This window comes from Mastigoproctus giganteus, chromosome 8 (assembly GCF_048544385.1).
Source record: "Mastigoproctus giganteus isolate SK-2022 chromosome 8, ASM4854438v1, whole genome shotgun sequence".
NCBI classification, from domain to species: Eukaryota; Metazoa; Arthropoda; class Arachnida; order Uropygi; family Thelyphonidae; genus Mastigoproctus; species Mastigoproctus giganteus.
In genome coordinates this window covers 143,066,490-143,092,614 of record NC_143582.1, presented here as the reverse complement: position 1 = coordinate 143,092,614, position 26,125 = coordinate 143,066,490, and the positions used below count along the sequence as shown (strand labels likewise).

At 36.5% G+C, this 26,125-nt stretch overlaps 1 protein-coding gene across 2 annotated transcripts in view; it reads right to left on the bottom strand.

The window, feature by feature from the left end:
* The window catches only part of LOC150081876 (NPC intracellular cholesterol transporter 2-like), a 70,567-nt gene that overhangs the window by 6,471 nt on the left and 37,971 nt on the right, over positions 1-26,125 (bottom strand). The window contains exons 1-3 of one of the 2 annotated variants that reach the window (XM_090379783.1): positions 24,792-25,051; positions 7,150-7,260; positions 2,992-3,167 (exon numbers count right to left, since the gene is read on the bottom strand). In XM_090379783.1, the coding sequence (XP_090235909.1) occupies positions 2,992-3,167; positions 7,150-7,260; positions 24,792-24,864 (360 nt within the window). In that variant the 5' untranslated portion in view covers positions 24,865-25,051. Of the gene's footprint in view, positions 1-2,991; positions 3,168-7,149; positions 7,261-24,791; positions 25,052-26,125 lie in introns of those variants that run through there. The other variant, XM_090379784.1, reaches the window with a different exon arrangement.

Below are 26,125 nucleotides of genomic sequence, written 5' to 3'. Positions count from 1 at the left end.
CCAACAAAGTTGTAAGGTATTACACCTGGGAAACAGTAATCCCAAAAAAACTTATTCACTTGGTGGAGTTCAACTAAACCCAGTACTGGAGGAAAGGGACTTGTGTGTTACGATACGGTCAGACATGAAGTTCTCTGAGCATTGTAGACAGGTTGCAAGGAAGGCCCATGGTGTCCTATCGATGATCTATCGAACTTTTGCAAGTAGAGATAGGGACGTGATAATCCCATTATATAAGGCTTATGTTAGACCACACTTGGAATACTGTGTTCAAGTATGGAGACCGCACCTGAAGAAAGACATCGAGCTTCTTGAAAGGGTGCAAAGAAGGGTAACTCGCCTGGTGAGATCGGCAAAAGGGCGTCCTTATGAAGAAAGACTTCGAATATGTGGGTTGCAGAGTTTGGAAACTAGACACCTTAGAGGAGATTTGATTGAGGTGTTTAAGGCTCTGAGAGGCATCAGTAAAATGAATGAGGACGACATTTTCAAGATTATAAATGATGCTAGAACTAGGGGACATAAATTTAAGTTACGGGGGGAAATGTTTAGATTGGACTGCAGGAAGTTCTATTTTAGCCAGCGAGTTATAAATTACTGGAATAAGTTGCCTTCATGGGTGGTAGAGGCCGACAGTTTGGGGAAATTCAAAGGTCATCTGGATAGTACTTTCGGGTAAGGGAAGCGCATAGGATGATAGGTTTAATTTCCTTTTTATTTATTTTTTATTTTATTTTTTTTATTTATTAATTATTATTATTTATTAATTATTATTATAGATTAAGGCAAGCATAGGTTGGCTGAAAAACTTTAAATTGAGACATGGTATACGTGAACTAAATATTCAAGGCAAGAAACTTTCTGCTGACGAATTGGCAGCAGTGTCCTTTAAAAAGGAAATTTGCTTCAGCTATAGCAAATTACAAGAAAGAAAGCATTTATAAGGTTAATGAGACGGGCTTATTATGGAAAGCATTACTAAGAAAAACCGACTAAAAGGCTTGCACCAGGTTTTATGAGAAAAGGGCGAGTTAACAATTGCTGTGTGCAAATGCTACTGGGACACACAGATTGTCCGTGCTAGTTATCGGCAAGTCAAAAAAAAAAAAAAAAGCGTTTAAAAATCTAATTTTCCTGTTTTGTATAAAAATCATAAAAATGCCTGGATGGATGTTTCTGTTTTCTAAGATTGGTTTATAATTTTTTAAAAATTTAATTAATCTTAATTATAAGGTAATATTAAATTTATTTAATTTTACATTCGATCATCCAGAAAATTTGGCTATCTGGAAGAAGTCTGACATTAATTATTTCGGATAACCAACGCTCTACTGTACGAATTTATGTAGAATAATGAACTGTTTCATTCCTTTTTACTGCTTAGAGGAAAACAAAAAAAAGAAAAGCAATCTTTTTAGATGGTTTTAGTTCTCTTAAGTATCGGTTACTGACAAACTGATCATCCCCATGTGGATCTTCTTTCAAATAGATGGTATTAAACCATATTTAAATGGCAGAGTACTGTTGCTGCTTATGAAATACTGCAACATAACACTACTAACTAAAATGTCACTTTTAAGTACAGTCAGTCCTTGTATAACACATGTTTACACTACACGAACTCGATCATACACGATTTATAAATAGGGAAACGATATCTTATATAACACGAACCGAATTAGCTTATGCACGATTTGCCTTGGTGTTTACAAGAAATGGCAGTCGAATGCAGAATCACCCCAACCGAACGCAACACGATAGGAATGAAGAGAAGGTTCTGAAAATGTATTTGTTTTTTATATCAGTGAAGGGGAAACACATTTCACCATAATAACGTAAAAAGCAACACAATTCCAGCTATCGGTATAATCGCATATGCAATTAGATAGTTTACTACCAGTTTATAGCAGATTCCACTGGCAGAAATGCAACTGGAAATTGTTTTTATTGTTTTATGGTAGTAACCCCCAGAAATGTGCTTTAATAAAATGTGAGGTGTTAATAGTGTATAACAGTCTTTACAGTGTTGTTTATTCAGTTGCTACACGCGTGCAGCTTTGTTTATGTGTATCAAGCGTGCCTCCTCGTTTTGTAATTGTGCTTTATTCCCTAAAAATGAGTAAAATACTTAAAAAGTGTGAAAAGGAAGCATCCTGGTGAAGACACTGCAGATTCAGAGAGAAAAAGAAAAGCAATATCAATAAACAGGCGGACTGGGTCAAAAATTCTTACCCGGGAAAATTTGTAGTCGCCTCGTACTAGCATTTATGGCCAAAATCACACCGGCCTCCGGCCCACCGGGGTTTCCCCGGTAAGGCTTATGGCCAGTCCGCCTCTGTCGATAGAGAAAAAATATGAAATTGTGAAATGCTTTGAGCGAAATGAAAGACCATGTGATACTGCACGTGCTACAGACCTAAATGAGGCAACTCCGAGAATTAGAAAAAATGCAGAGAAAATAAAAACAACTTTCATAGCAGGAACAACTCAAAGTGTAATTAAAATCCATTAGATTAAGACACAAAGAATTGGAAGAGATGGAAAGGCTGTCATCTGTTTGGATAGAAAATCAAACAAAAAACAAGTTTGCTTACGATAGAAGCAAAAGCATTAGCAATATTTTATTACGTAATAGTCGTAATAAAATACGTAAATATTTTATTATGATTATTTATTGTGTTTGGTAATGTTTTGGTTACAAATGTGTGTTCAATCTTGGGTGGTAGGTACCTAACCCTATTTTTCCCATAGGGCCTGTTTATATTGCACGAGGGTTTCTAGGAACACAACTATCGTGCTATATACGAGGACTAACTGTACTATACAATATCTAAGCACAGCTACTTATTTTATCCATTATTTTTTCGGTGATCAGTTCAGTGTTCAAACTATGAACCCCCAAACAGCTGAGTGAAGGAAAAAACAAAATAAAACAAATTCTGTTTATCAAAAATGAACCTTACAAGTATTCAAATTTTTGAATTTACTTACATTTGGATATGTCTTTTTTACTGGTAGTTGGGTACTGTAAGTGTAACTTTTGCCTTTCTCCAAAGGACATGTCAAGCCACCATACTGACAAGCATCACTATGAGGTAGTGGGAAAGGTACTGGTACTTCAGAAATTATGCCATGAACAACAGCAGTGGCAGAATTTGAAATGGTTTCTATTCAATTAGGAAAAAAAAAAAAAAAAAAAAAAAATTTCATTTACATATGGAATAAGTGTAAACTATTTTTAAAAATAGTTTTAATTTTTAAATCTTATAGCTGTGAATATAGCTCTTATTCAAGTTCTTCCCAGTTGGCAGCCATATGTACCATGAAAGCGATAAAGCCCAAGAAACCTATAGGTAAAAAGAAATACAAAGAAGAAAAAATTAGTCAAGAAACACTTGTCATGATGAACCAAAGACGACAAATGAAGAGCAAGAAAAACACTGACAGGGAGAAAATTGAGTATACTGAGTTATGCAAAGCCATTAGAAAGACTCAGAGAGGACATAAGATTTAACACAAGAAAAGTAGAACAAGCATTAAGAGAAAACAAAGGATTTAAATCAGCAGCCACGAGCAGTAATACAGAAAGACAAATGATACTTAAACTGAAGAATAGCGATGGTGTACTTATAAACAGCAGAGAAGGCATAATTCAAATAGCAGAAGACTACTATAGAGAATTATACAAGGAGCAGGGGAATGATGCCAGCAGTGGGGAAGATGGATTGCAAAGTAGCAACACATACGACATACCCAATATTCTTCCTGATGAGGCAGAACATGCATTGAAGAAAATGAAGAATCAGAAAGCCCGGGGGAAGATGAAGTTAATGTGGAGTTGTTAAAATTGGGAGGAAGAGACATAACACAAAAACTGGCAAGGCTCTTCACAAAGTGCATTAGAAAAGGTGTGATGGCTAAGCAGTGGAATAATGCAATCATAGTTTTGCTGCATAAGAAAGGAGATATATCAGAAATTGGAAATTATAGACCAATTAGTTTGTTATTCCACATCTACAAGTTGTTAACAAGGGTTATTACTAACAGATTAGAAAGAATACTTGATGAGAATCAACCGAAAGAGCAAGCTGGCTTTAGGACAGGATTCTCAACTATGGATCACCTTCACATAATATCACAGCTAATGGAGAAAGCAAATGAATATAAAACACCATTATGCCTGGCATTTGTGGATTATGAAAAGGCATTTGACTCCATACAGCATAAGGCAATGTTTCAGGCACTGGAAAGACAAGGCATAGATACCCCATATATTATGATTTTGAAGAAAATATATGAGAGTGCTACCTCCTTTATTAGACTAGACAAAGACAGTAGGAAATTTAAAATCAAGAAAGGAGTTCGACAAGGAGACAATATCTCCGAAACTGTTTACTGCTGCCCTTGAGGAAGCTTTCAGAAAATTAGACTGGGTCACAGAAAGGAGTCAATGTGAACCGAGAGTACTTAAACCATTTACGACTTGCAGATGACATTGTGGTCATAAGCCACAATCCCAAAGAATTAGAGGAAAATCTTAATCAGTTATGCACAGTTAGTAAGGATTTTGGACTAAAGATGAATATGGCTAAAACAAAAGTAATGATGAACAAGTATGCTACAGAAAGGGAAATAATGATTGAAGGAGCAGTAATTGAAGAGGTGGAGTCATATACTTATCTGGGACAAGTTATTAGCTGTAATAATGATAAATGGCTGGAAGTCAAGAGAAGAATAAATTTTGGATGGATAGCATTCAGGAAATATAGTCACATACTGAATAGCAATATCCCAGTTTGTCTGAAATGTAAAATAATGAACCAATGTATACTCCCCACCATGACTTATGGAAGTGAAACTTGGGCACTCACCAAAAGAATGGAAGAGAAGCTGAGAACTACACAGCGAAGAATGGAACAAATTATATTGGGAATCAAACTGTTAGATAAGAAGAGAAACACATGGATTAGGCAGCAAACTCAAGTAAAGGACATTCTTAGCAAAACTAAAGAACTAAAATGGTCTTGGGCAGGACACATAGCTCGAAGACATGATGACAGATGGACTAAGAAAATAACAGAATGGTACCCAAGAGGAGCTAGAAGAAAACCTGGAAGACGAAGGCGGAGATGGATAGATGAAATTCATTAGTTTTTGGGTAGTAAATGGATGGCCAGTGCTCAAAATAGAAGGAACTGGAAAGTTGCCGGAGAGGCCTTCATCCTGCAGTGGATTGAAAATGGCTGATGATGATTTTTAAAAATTATTAAATATTGATACAATTTGTAAAATTAAACATGGATGCAAATAGACATTGTTTCTTGAAATTCTCTGTAGTTAGAACAATTACATATTGTAAAAATAATTTTAATCATAACTAAGTTTATAACCTAAATTATCACTTTTTTATCACAAAATTCTAATTTTTAAATCTTATAGCTGTGAATATAGCTCTTTTATTCAAGTTCTTCCCAGTTGGCAGCCATATGTACCATTAACAGGCCCTCACATGTAGAACAGTTGATATAATCACCATCCTCATCACACCAGGTTAAAAAAAACCTGAATTCAAATCCAAATGCCACATGGAATTTTCATGGGCCTGTTTCACAAGTTGGCTAAGTTAGTAAGTCTCATGAGAGAGTTGCACGAGTATATAGTTAGGGAAGAATGTTAAACATGGTTGTTTTCCATTAAGATTATTACCAAATAAAATACCACGCGAAACTAATAATATAGTTTATTAAGCTATTTGCCTAAACTACTATACATTAAGGTAATTTCAGGTATCTTATCGATACCCATCAGCCATACTAATGAAGGGTAGCATTTGTCAATGCTTAAACTTCAGTTGCCACCTCTCATGCCTCTCTTGCTCAACTTTTCCAGATCCTCTTGCAGTAGTGTACTGTCCTTAACAACCAACCTTTGTATAATCCTTAACAACCAACCCTACCAACCTTTGTATAATCTGCAAACTTGGACATTAAGCCTGATATACCTTCATCAATATCATTAATAAATACAGAAGATAGCAATGAGCCCAACAGAAACCACTGGGGTTGGTGGGATTTTATTGGCACATTAGCAACTAAGGCTATAATGAGACAAGACCAGGCGCCACTGGGGAACACGACTAATAACATTAGTCCACGAAGGGCAGCATCCATTGATTACCACTCTGTCTTCTCCTACTCAACCATCCCTTTATCCATAGCAGCAACTTGCACATACTGCTCCAAACTGTACAGTAGTCTTCCATGTGCAACAATATCAAAATTATTTTTTGCATTCAGTTCCTTTGTGACCACATCGTAGTATCCAATCAAATTGGTCAGACAACACTTCCCCTTAACAAACCCATGCTGTGTCTAAACTATAACTGAAGTTTAGTTTAGATGATCCTGCAGTACCTCTAACTAGTGACTCCATTATTTTCTCTGGAACAGGAGCTAAAGTAACAGGTCTGTAATTACTCATGTCACCTTTCAAGTCCCCTTTTGGGGGATATACATTGGAACAACTCCAGACTGTGGGGACCTCCAGAGTTGATAGATGCCATCATAATCATGGCTAAAGGCCTGCTTACTTCCTTTGCTGCCTCCTTTAATATAACTGGATAGATCCCCATCCACCGCATGTGCCTTTCTTATGTTTATCTTCAACAATTTCTCCTTCACTTTGCTCTCAGTTATTACAAAATCCTTTAGCTCCCTGTTATAGTTTGGTGAAATTTCCTATAAAAATAATTGCAACTAAAAATAACCAAGCAACCCCACAGAAAACACTTTGCAGCCCCTTGAGGGTCATGACCCATAGGTTGGGAACCCGGGTACTAGTGGCTTCACCCCCTGCTCGCTGCACTCGCTTCTTTTGATAAAATAAAATACTTACAGAAGCTTTCGACATTCTCTCCCTCAGCAATGAATACATAAATATATTACATATGGAAATCAAGAATGGTACCGCATGGTCATGCTAGATAAAGCATGTGCACGAGGTTTATCTAGCACGACCACGCTAAAACAGAAGCTTCTGTTACGTATTACCACATAACCTGCATCCCTCTTCTCACACTGGCTGAAGAAATACCACTAGGAGGAAAATTATTTTAACTTTATAGAAAGATAATCATAATATATAACTTACGTGATTCAAAAGTTATTGTAATGCCTACATTGGTTCCCTTTTTCAAAGGACAGACAGGTAAATTTTCACATCCTTGTACAGACACAGAGCGAACAGTTCCAGTAATACTACCTGTATCAAAGAGCAAGTTTTGCCTTTAGTTATCTTGGAAAATGAAAAATTAATAAAATACATATGTCCCACATTCTCCAATCTGTTAATTTTTAATTATATATGCGTAATATGGAAAGGGTAAATTTAGTTCTAGCAACAAGTTTAGATTCAAAATGAATTGACCGCAACCCGAACAATTCTGCACGAGGATAATCAGCAGTGGTATAGCCAGGGTAGGGTCAGCAGATACGTTGTACCACTGACATGGAATTCTGGCACTTTTTTTTAAAAGCAAATGGCCTCTTTTTATGAATTGCAATTGGCACTTTTTTTTTTTTTTTTTTTGTTAATGTACTGGCTGACAAAAAGTCCCAGCTATGCCACTTATAATCAGTATAATTGCATATCAAAGGAATATTTAGAGACAGGGTGTTCTAGATCAGTGTTTGTCAACCTATTTTATAATGCAAACCACCTAAACTTATTTAAAAAAATAAATAAATAAATAAATAAATAAATAAATAAATAAATAAGTAAATCCATGTTGTTCTGGAAATTGCATTTGCAGACAGACAAGTTATTGTAGTTATTCATTTTTTCATATCCAAAAATGGAAAAAAATATATATATTACATATATTTATTTTAATGTTTGTGCTTTATCAAAAATGTCACATCCCACCCACAGATATTGCTGTGATACATCACTGGACTACAAACTTCAGGTTGAAAAACATTGTTCTAGATGTTTTGTTACCCTCCCCTTTAAACCCAAATCTTTTCTAACACAAGCATTAACAGCAAGTTGTTTCTACACATGCAAAACTATGCATGTATGCCCAGAAAATACTTTTTTTTTGCAAGATCTGGCATACAGGCAACACCAAAAATAAGAAGCATAGGATTCTAAAAAGCATAGAATTTTAAGGATAGTACAGTAAACCCTCATTAAACCAACCGCACTAATAAGGACTGAGAGGTGTCCGTTTAATGAAAGTCTGGATTATATGAAATATGCTTTGTAATGTGGGTAAAGCTTATTTAAACAACATAATGTACCTGGATAACAGAAAAAAAACATTTATTTTGCATTAAAAATATGTATGTACATAGTCAAAAATATGTAGTAAATATATACTGTATATAATTGTATTTACATTAAAAATACATAATGTCCATAATAACTTAGAACAAGATTGCACTGGTTCATCTTCACTTACATCACTTGCCACATTCACTGGTTTGAAAAAATTACTTATTTTTATTTATTTTTTGATTGTTTGCAGTTTATTTCCTTTACTACCAATTCACGTAGGTGAATTAAGTGTTCATAATAGGCAGATACGTTTTCATTTGTTGACTGTTTAACATACTGAATTACGAAGTTCAAGTGGTCTTTCACTTCGCTTACCTTAAATTTTGGCTGAGAGTTGCTCACTTCATCTTCTTCCTCGTCTGAACTTTCTGCTGCTCCCATTACACTATCTGTGATCTCCTCTTTGGTCATGATATGGTAGCCAGGATCATCATCTTCTTCCATCCATGACTCTCTCTCCTCTAAAGACACAGCTTTTTCCCCTCCTCATTGTAGAGTCTCATAAAAGTCTTGTCTCACAACCTTCTGTTTCTGGATTAGCCTCTTCATCTAAGAGAAATTTTCCATGAATTCAAAGTTTTTGAATTGATTTCTTTTGCAGCATCAGCAAAGTTGTAAATCATAGATCTTACGTTGTGCAACTTTAAATTTTTCAATGTCTGTTGTCCTCTTCTGTCTTCTTCACCAACTAGTGACTTCTAGAACTTCACTCAAAAACTTCTTTCTGTAGAGCTGCTTTGCCATGTAAATCACCTCTTGGTCCATAGGCTGGAAAACAGATGTTGTGTTTGGTGGCAGGAACATGCACTTAATCTTCTTATCTCGACTGACATGTTTGTCAACGTCAGGATGGGTTGGTGCATTATCTAGCAAAACCAAGGCCTTTACTTAGTCTTCTGGGATTTTCAAATCTTTGATTCAATGTCTTGATTTCTGGCACAGCTTTCTTGTGGAACCAATCCATTGTTATTTCAGTGGTAAATCATGCATTGCTGGAATTGTAGTAGTGTACTGGTAGATTGTCCATTACTAACGCGTTTTTTTACGGCATGTGGTTTTTGCTTTTCCCAACGACAGTTTTTAACATATGTCTTCCGTCAGCATTTGCACACAGAAAGGCTGAAACACGTTCCTTGCTTATTTTTCTTCCAGGCATGATTTTCTCAGTCTTTGATGACTGTTTTCAGGCAGAGCTCTTCAAAACAGTATGGTCTCAAAGTTGTACACCTGGTTCAATTGATAACCCTCCTTTTGAATAAAATCATTGTTGTTTCCTGAAAGGCTCAACAGCTTCAAAATCAGCACTAAGAATTTCCCTACACATTTTCTTGTTCGAAATGTTATGCCATCTTTTAAATCTAAAAAGCCAACCTGAGCTCGCTTTAAATTGTTCAATTCCTAACTGTTTAACCAGTCTCTCCACCACTACTTGAATTTCTATTCCTTGCACAGCCAAACCAGACAAACGAAGTTGGGAAAACCATTTGTACACAGCATAATCTAGTGCTTTATATCAGTAGGCATCCGTTTAACTTTACTTTTTTCTTTCTCCACATTAAACTTGAGAACAAAATTACGAATTTCATTTTTTATCTTTTTAATGTCCGACACTGTTTGTTTTGCGATGCCATACTCAAGACAGATGCTGGACACTGAAGCTCCTTTTTCAAAAAGTTTTTCTATCACCAATAGTTTATGCTTATGCCATGCACTAGGCTTACTTAAAGACACTGTTTAACTGCACAGCACAAACGACAAAAGCACGTAACTGCGGAGCAAACGACAAACAACTGTCTGAACCACAGCTGGGAACCAAGTTGTTTGTGAAGAGTGAGTCATCGCGGCCCAATGACCTCCGACACAATACATATGACCTTTGAGCCCGATCGTCATTTGATTTTTACACTTTTAAATTTTTTTTAGAACTGTCCTAATTAAGCGATGTATGGGTTACCGGGGTCTGGGTTAAGGGTTTACTGTATTCTTAAAACATGTACCAGGTCTCCTGGAGCTGGCACATCTTTTAAATAGATGAGAACAACAAATGCCATGAAGAGACTGAAAAGTTCACAGGGTAGAGTTTTTCTGTGTAGTCTGAGTCTGAATGGGATACATTTCAATAAAAGGGGCAAGAATATTTGCTGATGGTATTGAGCCAGTGATAAGGTGGGATGGAAAACTGCTAGCTAGAGGAGATAAACAGAGTAATAGATTAACAGTAGCTGCTGGCAGAGGTGCAAGTGATTCTTGCATTGGAACATCCAGCAGCCTGGAAAGTAACGTGTCACAAATTTTGAAACCATTGGGAAACTCACAGAATAAGAAAATGCACAAACTGTGTTAGGCTTACTAAGAGTGAAAACAGTTGCATTTATTCTTGCATTTACACTAATGCTAGGAGCACAAGAAATATATTTGATGAATTTGAAGTCCTGGTTAAATCATCAAATGCAGACACTGTAGGGATATCAGAGAAGTGGTACAAGACAAAGGATGCAGAATTTGAATACAAGGAGCACAGTGTGTAGAGAAAAGAGACTGGAAAGGAGGAGTTATACTCTTAGTTAAAAAGCACAAAAAATCCAAGGCAGAGCATCTGGTTGGCATGGGTTGCTGTTATTTTATTTTATTTTTTTTTTTTTTTAAGAGCATTAGCAACTGAGGCCATATTGCTTTGGGGATATGCGGTGGTTATTCCTTGACCCTTCCACATACTCCATATTTGGTGGTCACGGGCTCGAACCCCGGTCTGATCAAGAAGCATATGCTACGCACTGCTACTCCTTCCCACCTGGCTACGGAGGCGCCCTGGATGACTGTTTTCTACACCAACAAATTAGATGCAACAAGAGAATGCAATAATCTAAATCTGATAATCAGAAGCAACTGTTCATGATTAAGAATCATGTAGATCACTGTAATCATGGACCACTAGGTGGCTGTGATCACAGTGTATTGAGGTGGGATTCACTTAAAGATGTAATAGTGTCAAAGGCAAATGGAAAGGCATTTGCTTTCATAAAGTGACCACAGCAGTCTGACAGTTGTTAAATTCTGGGAAGCGAGAACAACTGATGTTATCAACAGCAAATTTTAAATGAGAAGAAATCATAGAAATTACTAGGTTTTTATATCAGTTAATAAAGAAATAATCTTCAAGGTTTTAGCTTCAAATTATTGAAGCTAAACATAAAAAAGGGAAAGGGTGTAGATCGAATCCATCCAGTTATATTAAGGAAGGCAACAAAGTTTTTAAGCAAACTTGCATCCATAACTATGAGAGCATCCTCTATTTCAGGGTCTCTAGAGATGTTATCCCTAAATCAAATGGAAACCAAAGGGTGACAAAAGATATTTGATCTCTGGTTAAAGTAATGCAGGACCATCTAGACAAGGATGCAGTTATACTAGAATTGCAGCATGGTTTTCTAAAAGAATTTTATCTGACCAATCTGATTGCATACTATGGCACAGTAACAAAAGAACTGGATGCAAAATATAATTTTAACATAATATACTTAGATCTTACAAAAGCCTTTGATACTGTTGCACATCAAAAAATGCTTTACAAATTAGAGCCAATCAATGCCTAAGTTACAAATGATACAAAGGTTAGCAGTACGGTTAATGACAGCAATCAGGGTGTGTTACTGCAGCAATATGTAGAAAAATTAAGCAGACAGTAAGAAGTGGAAATTTAAGTTTACCATTGACAAATGTAAGATACTACACATGAGTAGTAGTAATCATGTGCAGTATCTTACAATTAATTCACCAACTCTGTGGCAACACTCAGCAAAATGAGAAAAACCAGGAGGTAATAAGCACAGGTATATAATGCAAGAAAGCAAGTCAGCAAAAACTAAAAGATTTTCACACTGCACCCATCTATTTGCTCCAAAAGTTGGTCCACTTCTTCCTTAAATTTATTTAAACTATCAACTTCCACAATGATGGATGGAAGTTTGTTTCAGCAATCAACTACCTGCTGGCTAAAGGGAAATTCCCACACATCTATTCAACATACATCTTTCCTCAATTTGAGTTTATGCCCCCTCAGGTTTGTAATCTGAGTGAGAGGAAGAATCCCATCAGCACTAGGCCTGCTCAATCCATTCAAGGCCTTATACACCTCAGACAGATCACCTTGCAGGTGCCTAGTCTCCAGAAACTAGAATTTGCAGAACTAAAGCCTTTCTTTGTAAGAGCACCCTTTTGCTCCCCTCACCAGTCTTGTTGCTCATTACACCCACTATAGTAACTACATCCTTCCTAAAAGGAAGCCTCCAGACCTGTATGCAGTACTCAAGGTGTGGCCTGACCATTGTCTTATACAAGGGAATAATCACCTTATCTCTGCTAGCAAAATTGCTATATATCATTGGCAAGTCCCCATGACCTGCTCTGGCAGTCTGTCTGCACAATAACCCCAGGTCCCTTTCATTCTCCATTACCCTGAGTGTAATACCACCCAGATGGTACATTTCTCTGGGGTTACTGCTCTACTACCCATATGCAGTACTTTGCAGTGTTAAACTTTAGTTGCCACTTCTCAGTCCACCTGCCCAACTTTTCTAGATGCTGTTGCAGTAGCATACTGTCATTACCAGCCCTGCCAACCTTTGTATCACCTGCAAACTTCAACATTAAGCCTGATATACCATCATCAAGATCATTGATAAATATACAAAACAACAATGGGTCCAGCACTAAACCCTGGGGAACCCCACTAATAATATTAGCCCACAAAGAGCAGTGTCCACTGGTTACCACTCTGTCTTCTCCCACTCAACCATCCTTTTATCCATTGTAGCAACCTGCCCTTAATGCCATACTGCTCCAATTTGTAGAGTAGTCTTCCATGTGCAACAGTATCTTTCCTGAAATCCAAGTATATGATATCAAAATTTTTTTTTTTTTTTTTTTACATCCAGTTCCTTTGTGACCACATCATAGTATCCAATCAAATTGGTCAGACAAGGCTTCCCCTTAACAAACCCATGCTGTTTCTGAATTACTACTGCTGTCTTGTCTAAATGATTCTGCAATGCTTCTTTAACCAGTGATCCATTATTTTCCCTGGAACATAAACTAACTTATGTTCCAGGGAAAATCACACAAGTAATTACAGGTCTGTAATTACTTGTGTCACCCTCTGATGACCCTTTGAATTGGAGATATTTGCACCTCTCCAGTCAGAGTATGAGAGCATCCTTGGACTCCATCTCCTGATTTGAAGGATGCTGTCATAATTATGGCTAAGGGCTTGCTTACTTCTTTTTCTGCCTCTTTCAATATAACTGGATAAGTCCCATCCACCCTAGATGCCTTTATGTTTAACTTCAATTTCTCCTCCACTTTTCTCTCAGTTATTACAAAATCATTTAGCTTCTTGTTACAGTTTAATAAGCTTCTGTCCTCCACTTTCCCTACAGAAGTCCTTATGTGCAAATTATAGATGCAAAATACTCATTCAGTTTGTCAGCTATCCGAATACGATCATCAACATTCGAACCTTCGATATCAAGCGGTATAACTCAACATGAAAGGAATCTAACTTCAAGTGTCTATTAAAAAAAATAAATAAGCAATAAAAAAACTGAAACATACCAAACTATTGAAAAAAACAAAAATGTTTCAAACAGAAATAGGCTTAACTAATACTCATGTTCTCTGATGGGCAGTTAACAAGTTTTAAACTGCAGAACATAATAAAATTCACCAATCTGAAGAGGGGGGGGGGGAAAAAACACTTCATCTGGTATTTAAAATGTTGAAATGTACAGTTCAATTCTCAGAGATTTAATTAGTCAGCATAATTTACCAACTTTTACCTGATAAAACTTAAGTGGGCAGCAATGGATCTAATGCTCATGGCTTTGTAGTTAACAGCAACATGCTACTATTGCTGTGCCAATACTGCAACATCCGTTATATGATAATTGTCTTAAAACTTCAATTATTGGAAACTTCAATGAATTGATAACTTTAAAGGCAACTTTCCTGCCTAATGTGTGAGGCTCAGTTAAATTACTGGACTGAATAGCAATATTTTCAGGGTCTGGTTTCACCACAACTTTGTACCAACAATTAAAGAACATTCCAAAAAATTGTTGTCTTCCTGAAGACATGCTGCCCTGTTATCATGGTACAACCCATCTACATGAGTTGAAACTAGTTTTAATTAAGAGATTCAACACCTGCCTCCTAGCCAGTTATTTCTTTAGTGCAACCAATGGATCAAAGGGTGATCTATAAGCTAAAGAGCTACTCAAACTTTCAGAAAACTGAGTCTAGAGATCATAGGCTCAATAGAACAATAAAGTATACCATTTTTAATCTTGTTGTGGAAAGAAATTAAAATCACCTCTTCAAAAGGCCTTGGAAAAACTGTGGCTTAATTATGTCTGGCAACCATTCATCTGATGAGGAAGAAGGTTGCAGTATTATATAAGGGTCTGGTTATATCCAAAATAAAATATTTACATTTGATATATATTCATATACAAAAAAAATGTAATAAATTCTGCAGCTAATAATCTAGTCACCAAATGGTAAAACGCAAATAATGATATTGAAGTTCTTCCCTATATTATATACTAATATTATAGCAATACCATTTGTCCTGAGAAAGAAAAGAAATCAAAGTGGAAGAATGTCAAGAAGAGAATTAAAAAATCACTGTGTGAAGCTGCTGAGAACATCAGTAATTTCATGCAATTTGCTAAGAAAAGCAGCCTCTGCAAATGCCTCTGGAATAACACAACTGCATATTACTAGGGACAGTCAATGAGTATTTAACCTCACCTAGAAGTAATTCAATTAGGGATTTGAAAACTAGCTAGCAATTTTATCCTTCTCTAATACAGCTACATATTTATATCAAGTGTGGATAAGCTTAGGGCCTCGAATAGAACTCCTCACGTAATGCAGAAAGCCATACTTCTACTTCAATTACCTCCTCACTCTGAAGGCAAGAGATCAGAAGTGGGTGTTGCAAATTTTCAAAAGCCACAACCAATTGCAAAGATCACTGTGAAGCAGCCTTGTTAGTAGGAACACTGTCAGCCAGGAAGCATACACCTTTGGATAGTTCCCATCTCTTCAACTTGATAGCCTCTCTTCCAGGAGGTTTCTGGGGTACCCCAGTGATGCTGTTGTCTTTCAGGAGATAACCTATAAGACATGACCTTGACAGACAACTGAATCTTGACTTTTTTTTTTTTTTTTTTTTTTTGGAGGTTGGTGAAAATGTTACGACTATTTATTCATCTGTTTTGTTTCTTGGTCACAATGATGTATCCAACATTCATTGTTTGTCATAATTCTGTCAAAAAAAAAAAAAAAAAAATATTTATATATCATATAAAATTCTCCAATAATTGTGCAGAACCCTTTCCTGTGGAGCTTGAGTTTCAAAGTGGTGTCAACTATCACTAGACCCATCAGGCTGCCACCTTTGACATGTGCACAAACTCATTCAAACAGATCCATGGATAATGTTCACTTCATTTGCTATAAAATTTATACTTATGCATCTTCAAGGACTATACTTATTATTAGCCATATGGCACAAGGAAGCCTGAGGCTTATGCTGCACCAGCCAAAAAAAAATTCCCAAGTTACCCTGAGAGAGAGAGAGAGAGAGAGAGAGAGAGAGAGAGAGTAGAAAGGAATCACCAAGAAGAGAAGAATGATGATGATATCCAGCTCAGGACCCTGGGTGTGCCAAGCCCATACTCAACAGATGTGAGCCCCTGCAGTAATACTAACTTTTATATTGGAGTGTGGAGAGAAATCTGCAAATATAGTTCTATAAAAGTTTGTAACAACACATTGATGCAAATTCAATTTTTAATATAAGTTTAACTGAAAATTAATTACACATTATAAATATTGTGCATGAATGCATCTGTAAACATCTTATCCCCATTTATTGCTTTCCTGCATAGTTAGTTATTACCTAATCAGTTATTGCCCTCCTAGCAATATAGCACATTCTAGTCAGTTCGATGGTTTTCGAAAGTGCATGGCTGGCCAGCTTTTAAGAAGCTCTGCTAAAGTTATTATCTGGAATATATTCTGCAAGTTAAAAGAAAAACATCTGGCTAAATTACATGAGATTTTCTTTGGCTGCAGATTTAACTGGCATTTTGGACTGAACTATTAAAAATATGAAGACTGAACTTCAGCAGTATAGATCATTCTCAACACCTGGAAAGAAGCAACCATCAAAGACTAGAAAACCAAACAAGAAAGCAAAAATATAATGAATTTACACTGACAGCTATTTGAAAAAAAAAAAAAAAAATACAAGAAATTTTCTTCCACTATGAAATTCCCAGATAAAAAAAAAAAAAAAAAAACTAATAATAGTAACATGTGAGGATGACAAGTTTCCAAATACAAAAGTATTTGCAGTTATACAGTATGAAATATAATAAAGGTCTAGGATTCAAAAGCTGATGAAAACTGGATAAATTATGGGCATACAAAGTAAAAAAGGTATGTGGCAAGACAACCATAAAATCTGATAAAGTGCTTTTGAGTAGCTTACTGGTTTGAAATCTCTTTCTGGGAAAGACTCAAGGCTAATAATTACATATGCTGGTAGTTGTAAAGCATTTGTCTCCAATGCATGCAAATTTATTTGCATGCATTGGAGACAAATGCTTTACATTATTAATGCTTTACATTTTTACATTATTTCTCAATGCATGCAAATTTATTTGCATGCATTGAGAAATAATGGTCCACATTATGAAGATTGGTTTGTCAACAAACTAGCATTAGCATTAGTAGAGGCATTTGATGCAAGAAAGCAAGCTTATGCAGCATCAGCCAAAAAAAAAAAAAAAAACCCACTTCCACTTCACCCCTCTGTTCGTTCAAAATACCTGTCCAGCTGAGCCTTAAACTTATTTAGGCTATCAACCTCCACCACAAGGGATGGCAGTCTGTTCCACCAACCAACCACCCGCTGGCTAAAGGCAAATTTCCACACGTCTATCCTACATCTGTCTTTCCTCAATTTGAATTTATGCCCTCTCAGGTGATTTTTCTGAGCTAGAGGAAGAATCCCATCAGCATTGAGCATGCTTAAACCATTCAAGGTTTTATACACCTCTATCAGATCACCTCGCTGGTGCCTAGTCTCCAGACACTGTAATTTGCAAAACTTAAGCCTTTCTTCGTAAGAGCACCCCTTTGTTCCATTCACTAATCTTGTTGCCCTTCTCTGTACTCGTTCCAGCAGCTCTACATCCTTCTTGAAATGAGGCCTCCAGACCTGTATACAAGTACTCTAGGTGTGGCCTGACCATTGCCTTATACAATGGAATAATCACTTCCTTATCCCTGCTGGAAAAATTCCTGTATATCATTGACAATACTCCATGAGCTACTCTTGCAGCCCGTCTGCACTGCTCAGAGAACTTCATATCTGCCTGCACAATCACCCCCAAGTCCCTTTCATTCTCTACCACTGTCAGTGTAGTACCACAGAGTTGATACATTGCTCTGGGGTTGCTGTTTCCCATGTGTAGTACTTTACATTTGTCAATGTTAAACTTCATTTGCCACCTCTCAGCCCATCTGCTCAACCTTTCCAGATCCTGTTGCAGCAGCATAGTGTCAGTAGTGTCCTTGACAACCCTGCCAACCTTTGTATCATCTGCAAACTTGGACATTAAGCTTGATATACCATCATCAATATCATTTATAAATACAGAAAACAATAATGGACCCAACACTGAGCCCTGAGGGACTCCACTAATAACATTAGTCCACGATGAGCAGTGTCCATTGATTACCACTCTGTCTTCTCCCCCTCAACCACCCCTTTATCCATAGCAGCAATTTGCCTCCAATGTCACACTGCTCCAATTTGTGTAGCAGTCTTCCATGTGCAACAGTATCAAAAGCCTTTCTAAGATCCAAGTATATAATATCAAAGTTATTCCCTGCATCCAGTTCTTTTGTGACTGCATCATAGTATCCAATCAAGTTGGTCAGGCAAGACTTCCCCTTAACAAAACCATGCTGTGTCTGAGCTATAACTGAAGTCTTGTCTAAATGATCCTGCAGTGCTTCTTTAACCAGTGCCTCCATTAATTTTCCTGGAACAGAAGTTAAGCTCACAGGTCTATAATTACTTGTGTCAGCCTTTGATCCTCCTTTGTGAATTGGGGTCACATTTGCACATTTCCAGTCTATGGGTACCTCCCCTGAGTCCAAGGAAGCTCTCATAATTATGGCTAAGGGTTTGCTTACTTCCTTTGCTGCCTCCTTTAATATAACTGGATAGATCCCATCCACCCCGGGTGCCTTTCTTGTGTTTATCTTCAACAGTTTCTCCTCCACTTTACTCCCAGTTATTTCAAGATTCTGTAGCTTACTGCTAGAGTTGAATACACCTCTGGCATTCCCCTCGCTGAATAACTCCTCATCATGTGTGAATGTCGATGCAAAATATTCATTTAGTTTGTTAGCTACCTGAGCAGGATCATCAACAGTTGACCCATCAATATCAAGTGGACCAATCTGATTCATCCCCTTCCTTCTAGAGTTTACATAAGTAAAGAACTCTTTGCTGTTTTTCTTTGCATCCCTTGCCAAGGATTTCTCGTAATCTGCCTTCGCCTGCCTAACCTCCTTTGTAACTTGGTTGCATATCAACTTGTATCTATCATAGGCTTCTGTGTCATGTGTTAATTTATATGTATCCCATGCATTTTTCTTCTCTGCCATATGCCTCATTAGTTCATCTGACATCCATTTTGGCCTAAACCTTGAACAATATTTCTTAGTTGGTATGTAAAGCCTAGTAGCTTCCAAGATAAGTTCTTTGAATGCTTCCCATTTCGAATTTGCTGTTGGTAACATCATCAGTTGGTCCCACTGTATAGAATTTAAATACTGTCTCAGTCCATCGTAGTCGCCTTTACGGAAGCAATAACCCTTCCCTTTACCCCTAATGGTAGTTACCTCTTTCAGTAAATCCTACTTCAGCACACTGTGATCACTGCCACCTAGTGGTTCATTTATCTGCAGATTCTTAATGCATGAAGAATCACTGCTGATAATCAAATCAAGAGTATTACTCCCTCTAGTTGCCTCCCAAACATGCTGATCATCCAATAATTCCACAAAAGCCCTGCTAGTGTGTGAGTAACCAGCCCCCAAATTCCAGTCAATATCTGGGAAATTAAAATCTCCCATTATAAGACTCTCTGATTTACTGGCCCACTATTTCCCTGTACAGTTCCTTATTATACTCATCAGAGTCATTAGGCCTATAGCACACTCCTACTCTCAATTTTGATCTCCCAATGCTTATGTCACACCAAACTGACTCAACACTGCACTGTCCAGCGATGTCGACTGGCTTCACTTCCTTGGTTTTTATGTGTTTCTTAACTAATAGCATAACCCCTCCCCCCTTCCTATCCTGTCTATCCTTTCTGTAGACGTTGTACTCCCCAAATTGCAGTTCTGCATCCCTTATATCTGTGTGACACCACGTCTCTGATATCCCAACAATATCTGCCTTTGATGTTTTGAGCAATACCTCAAATTCATCAAATTTATTTACTAAACTCCTAGCATTGGTGTACACGCAAGTATACCTGCACCTGTTTCTATTCTTAGCTACCCTAACACAACCCATGTGTTTACTTGTACCGCAATGGCTCCCAGCAGTCTCTGAAATACCATGCATCTTGTTTTTCAGGCTTCTGCTCATTCTAATAGAAGCAGTGCAAGAATCTCTTTCACCTCTGCCAGTGGCTACTGTCAATCTATTGGTCTTTGTCTCCCCCCAAGCTAGCAGTTTTCCGACCCACCTAACACTGCCTCGATAGCATCAGCAAATATTCTTGCACCCTTTCTATTTAAGTGTATCCCATCCCTGTAGAAGCAATCTCTCCTATTAACAAGTACAGTCCAGACTATTACCAAACATTGAGCCAATAATATTATCATTTTAGATAATGCTCCATACCATAGTTCATATGTTAAATATTCCAAAGGCATCTACAAAAAAAAAAAAAAAAAAAAAAACCCAGACATTGAAACCTGGCTGCTGACAGAAAAACAGATTAGCACAATTCGCACAATTCCAAAATTGTTAATGGTCAAATTATTATCTCGTTTCTAACATTTGCAAATATGATTCTCATCATATTGATAATATAGTTCTTCAGCATGGACATATATTAAAAAAAAAAAAAAAAAAAAAAAAAACTCTTGTCATTTCCTTTTCATATGAGCAATCCTTCCCATATACAGCTTTCCTCTCATTTTTGGTCTGCTTTTTTGCATTGTAAATGAAAAAATTTGATAACAGATCAGAACCCAACCTTCTCCAGTAACCTTTCACTGTATTCATGGCTCTAGTTCATGCAACCACTGATCTAGAAAAACAAATAAACATACGCTAACTTATGAAACTTAATGTATGCACACAATATCAAATTCCTAACTCAAATATTTCTAGGTGGGGATAAAAATATACTAATGCTATTAGAGCTCAATGAAATGAAGTACAGGTCTTCTATTTTGTTCTTCTGTTTTGTGGCTATTAGAATTTAAACTATGTTCCACACACAGCAGAACAAAATTTGACTTCACAATGAGTTGTACCAGTATTGCACTACCCTCAAGCAAATCGCATATGAAAGATTAATTTGCCATTTAAATTACAGGCAAAAATTTAAGAAACCCTATATGCATCCCTGCAGCAATAGTATAGCAGCTTCACCACTGATTTAAATAAAAAAAAATAAAAATATTGCCTTCACTACAAGGTACCTTTGTATTGCACTGGTTCCAAATAAATGTCACTTCCAAAAGTTTAATCTTCCATGTTTGAAAGTAGTGTAGCACCAGGACAACTTCTGAAAGCAAAATCTGTCCTGCTCTAAGAACAGACCACAGTATTAACTAGGCAGTTGAAATCCTGTCATCCACAAAAACACAAGTGAGCACTAGATACCTATCTTTGTATCATCACAGCTGCACATTATTCAGACTGTTTTCAGAAATGGGGGGAGGAACTGAAGTCTGGTAAATAGGCAGACAAAGATATGCTTAAAGAGCAAGTAAAACAAGGAGATAAACATAAGATCTGCTGCTCCTACATCATCAGATTTCATAGTACAGCAAGTCTTTTGCAATTTAATATTAAATCCTACTGAGTTTAGAAACTCAAAATTTCAAAATTTTTAATTTAAAAAACTGAATTAACATAAATGTGTTCATTTATGATTCTATACCTTACAGTTTTATGTATCATTATTATTACACTGCATAAAATAACATGCTGGACAAAATATAAAAATGTTGCTTTTTCCCTTGTCTTTGTAACTATTTTTTGATAAATATAGTCCAATAATTCAGTACTTCCATGGTCCCACAGATGCCAGATTAGACCTCTTACAGTATAACATACTACTATAAACAGGTTCATGAGTAATATACCTTCAAAAAATGCATATAATAATGTACAACATTAACCTTTGCATTAACCTTCACGCTCTCAACTGTAACCAAGACACTCACAACATGGTATCTATTTAACCTTCTGTTTTGTTTAAATTATAAAACAAATTTAGCTTTTTTTACTGAATTGAAAACAGTGATCTATTAATTAGGATTTACTAAAAATGCAATTAAAAATAAATGAAAAACTAATAATAATAATAATAAAAAAAAAGTTTTTTTGATTTAATAATTTAAAGTCACCGACTCTCCAGATTGAAACTCAGATGCTCATATGGTATCTGGCAGATACAATGTAAACATTATTTTTATCACCTGTTCACATTTAAAATCAAAGCAAAAAAATTAGCAAAATTAAAGCATTACCAAAAGATTAGAATGTGTCACTGGTTTCTCATTAACACCATATGGAAATGGAACTGCCTAGGTGAAAGGTAGATGTCTCTTAACTTTCATGCATGAAGGCAATTAAGGCTCATGTAGTTGACATATCCAGAATTTTTAGGAGGGCAGCCAGAGAGAGTGTATTCAACTATAGAAGGTAATTATGAGGGCATCACTAGACTCAGGAGAGATTCCACTGGATTGAAGTACCAACATAATGCCAATACAAAGGCAGTTCTAAGAGTGAAGTCAGTAACTACACACCAGTTAGTCTAACTTCAGTGAGAGGGAAAATCTTAGAGGCAATTTTGGAGTACAATAAAGGAGCATTTAAATAGAAATGGCATTCTTAAGGGGACACAATATAACAAGATGGTTTTGTTAAAGGAAAATTATATTTAACTAATTCAGTAAGCTATTTTGATATGTTACCTAGATATAATGAACAATTTCAACATAGTTTATTTGGATTCAGCAATGCATTTAACTCAGTTCCTCATGAGAAGTTACTGTATAAGCTAGAACATGTTGAGATTACTGGAAAGATTTTAAGGTGATTACAGGGGGCTGCAGAGCAGAACGTTATTCTTTATGGATATTCTTTCAATTGGTGTAACATCAGAAGTGGAGGTCCCAAGTATGGTTTTGTAAGGGGGAAAATCATGTTTAACTAAACTAACCTAGTTAACTATTCTGGCATTCACTTATGAACTGGATGAGGGAATTGAAATTTTGGAAAGGGTCCAAAGAAGGTCAACTTGCATGGCAAGATCAGCAAAAGGGCCCAAACAAAGAAAGACTTCATGGGATACAGAGCTTAGCAATCAGGCATCTTACAGGAGATCTAATTGAGGTTTAGAGGAGTTAGTAAAATGAATAAAAAGCAAAAATTTGGCTGTTATAAACAATTCCAGAAATAGAAGCCATAAATTCATGTTGGGGGGGAGATGTTTATGTTAGATGTAGGTTACTGAAACAAGTTGTTTCTGCAGATAGCGGAGGCTGATAGTTTGAAGGAATTCAGAGGTCAACTGGATAGTTACTTGAGCGAGAAGGGAAGTACATATTTTGCATTTTCTTATCTACTCTTTTTTTTTTGTGGTTGGTGCAGCAAATTCTTGTCTTCCTGGCACTTATGTGGCAAAAAAAATAATTCATTAGTATATCAAAATGAAAACAGAGTATAACCAGATAGACATATTAGTGGGAAAACAGTCACAGAAAGATTAATTATTTCCAGATTAAAAAAAGTGGCATGTGTCAGACACCATGCTAGCGGATGAAGGTTGAGTGGAATGGAATTTTTTTTTTTTTTTTTTTTTTTTACCCCTCCTACTATCTACTCCAAGAGCTCACATTTGGTGAGTATGGGCTTGGCAAACCCAGGGTCCTGGGCTGGATATCATCATTCTTCTCTTTCTTGGTGATCCCCTTCTATTTCTGACTCTCTCAGGGTCATGTGGGAAGAATTTTTTTTTTTTGGCGTTTTGCTAGTGCAGCATAAGCCTCAGGCTTCCTTGCACCATAATAATAATAATCTAAACTTCAGAAATAATAACCCTAACTCTAGTTGCCACCGTAAGTGGTGACAACTCCAGACTTGCGTGTTCTCTGCAAACAATTCTGTATGCTTTATGTTGTGATAATATATCGCTTCCAAAACACCACCACACACGAGCTTGGTAACTAACAGAAATACAAAACAAACTTTTCAATTATAACAATTTCACAAACTGGGGTCTGGGTGTACGTAGACCAGTTCCAAAAGGTCCGCAAAGAGGACCCTGTGGAACTGGTCTGTCTATATATATATATAGGTCCGTATAACTCAATAGTTTGGGAACCACTGAATTAGAAAATCCGAGTTGTCACTTCTTCAAGCAAAAGATGTTTCAGCTCAGAGTTCTGCTGTAATTTCTAAGGATTGTAGAATGACACAGAAAATAATTTTCATACTTCACCAAAATCTTTATGGTGATACTATCCAACTCGCCTCAAGACACGAATAAGATATCATCGTATTGTTATATGCTTCTTTAGAATGCGTGAAACTTACGAAACTATGCTTGTTTAAAAACTGTTTAAAAGTAAGCAAAATCATGAGATCGACCTATCACGATTTTTGATTTTCTTTTTTTTTTGTAATATAAACAAACGTTGAGATTTGACACTGATGTTCTCAACAAAATTATATTACATTTTTATTTCGTATACCGTGGTCGGCCATTTGCACCCCTACGACATAGTTTAATGATGTCCTACCTAAAGTTTGCTGGAAGTAAATAAATAATATTTATATTCCGGGACAATAACGTAACGCCAGAGGAGTTAGTTATCACAAAAAACTCCTCTTAATAATTTTTAAATTAATATTTACCTCCTAATATTAAAAAGAAATCCGAAAGATTTTTTGTGAGATTGCTTTCACTACTATCCCCTCTCCCCAATCATCTCCAAGTTAGCGATTTGAAAATGTAGCAACTCGACAGAATCCATACTAAAGAAAATTAGAACAAAGTAATGATTATGATTTGTGCTTATAAGCGAGAAGTTAACCTTATAATTCTTACCACAATCATTATAGTTCAGGCTGAACGCAACACTCAGGTGAATAAATAAAACACAAAGAACTCTCACTCCCATTTTCACTTACAGTTACACCAATTTTTAATCAAAGAAAAGGCAACTCATGTTCCCTTCTGGCTTAAGTACTCTGAAATAAGAGGGCGGTTTGAACAGCAGATTACATATGGACGCACTGCGATTTGTCGATTACTTTTAGTTATCGGTCTGAAATAACCATTCACTGAAGAGCAATGAAGGAATAAGCATGACCTACCACAAAGGTGCCAAGGTTACAAGAAGCGCAATAGGCAAAATACTTAGACCACAGAACAGCAAGATATTCTAATACTTGCCCTGAGCAACAGTTACACAGTTCTCTCATACAGCGTGGGAACGTCCCGGGTACGATATAGCCCACCTCTTTCTCAGGCGGAGATACTGAACGTGAATAGTGTTGTTCTGGCAACGGACCGGTTCATTAAGTATAGGTAGTAACGTTTTGAAGATGTGAACGTTTGTTCAATGTGTTATTTCTCTTTGCGCTTACATTCGTCATTATTTCTACCTCACTTTCTAAAGTTTTTTTTTTTTTTAGCTTAATATTAATCAGATATTGATGCCCAAAGTGGGCAAGACAAACAATTCCTCCCCCCAGCTGTGTTGACCCATGGATAATTAACGCCCAGCCAAGTTGTTCGTTGAGATTTCACTTTATAAATACCTATTTCACTTAAAAAAAAAAAAAAAAAACGCTTTCCTGAAACAATACAGAGAGAAGAAAGTTTTTTTTTTTAAATATTACTACGTCAGGGAAATATTTATCTGACAAAGCTTATTAATTAAATTATAATTAACTGTAAAAATTAAACTGAAAGATAAAAACACTTTCGCAAGTACCAACAAATCCATTGGACTTGATAAATAAGTAATTATCAATAAATAAGTAAGTATTAAAACTCACGGTGACCCCAGTTAGTTTACGCTCCTCCCTAAAGACCTACTACAAAGCTCGATTTTTTTTTTTTTTCTGTTTATACTCCGGGATGACCAAACGGTCAGAGGAGTTCACAAAATAGACAGAAACAGCACCGTATTCAGCAGTCACGGGCTTGAACCCCGGACACTCACGGCACGTGTAGTGATGCCAGAGCCGGCCCGAGTGGGGTGCCAACGGTGCGAGCGCACAAGGCCCCGCGCCGCTGACTGATTTTGCAAAATAAAAATGGTTTCATTTTTTTAATACTGTCGCAAAATCTAGCGACATCGCCATAAATGGTCATATTTTTAATATACATTCTTGGAGACATTTCAAAATTATCTTCTTTTGAAAATTCATTTT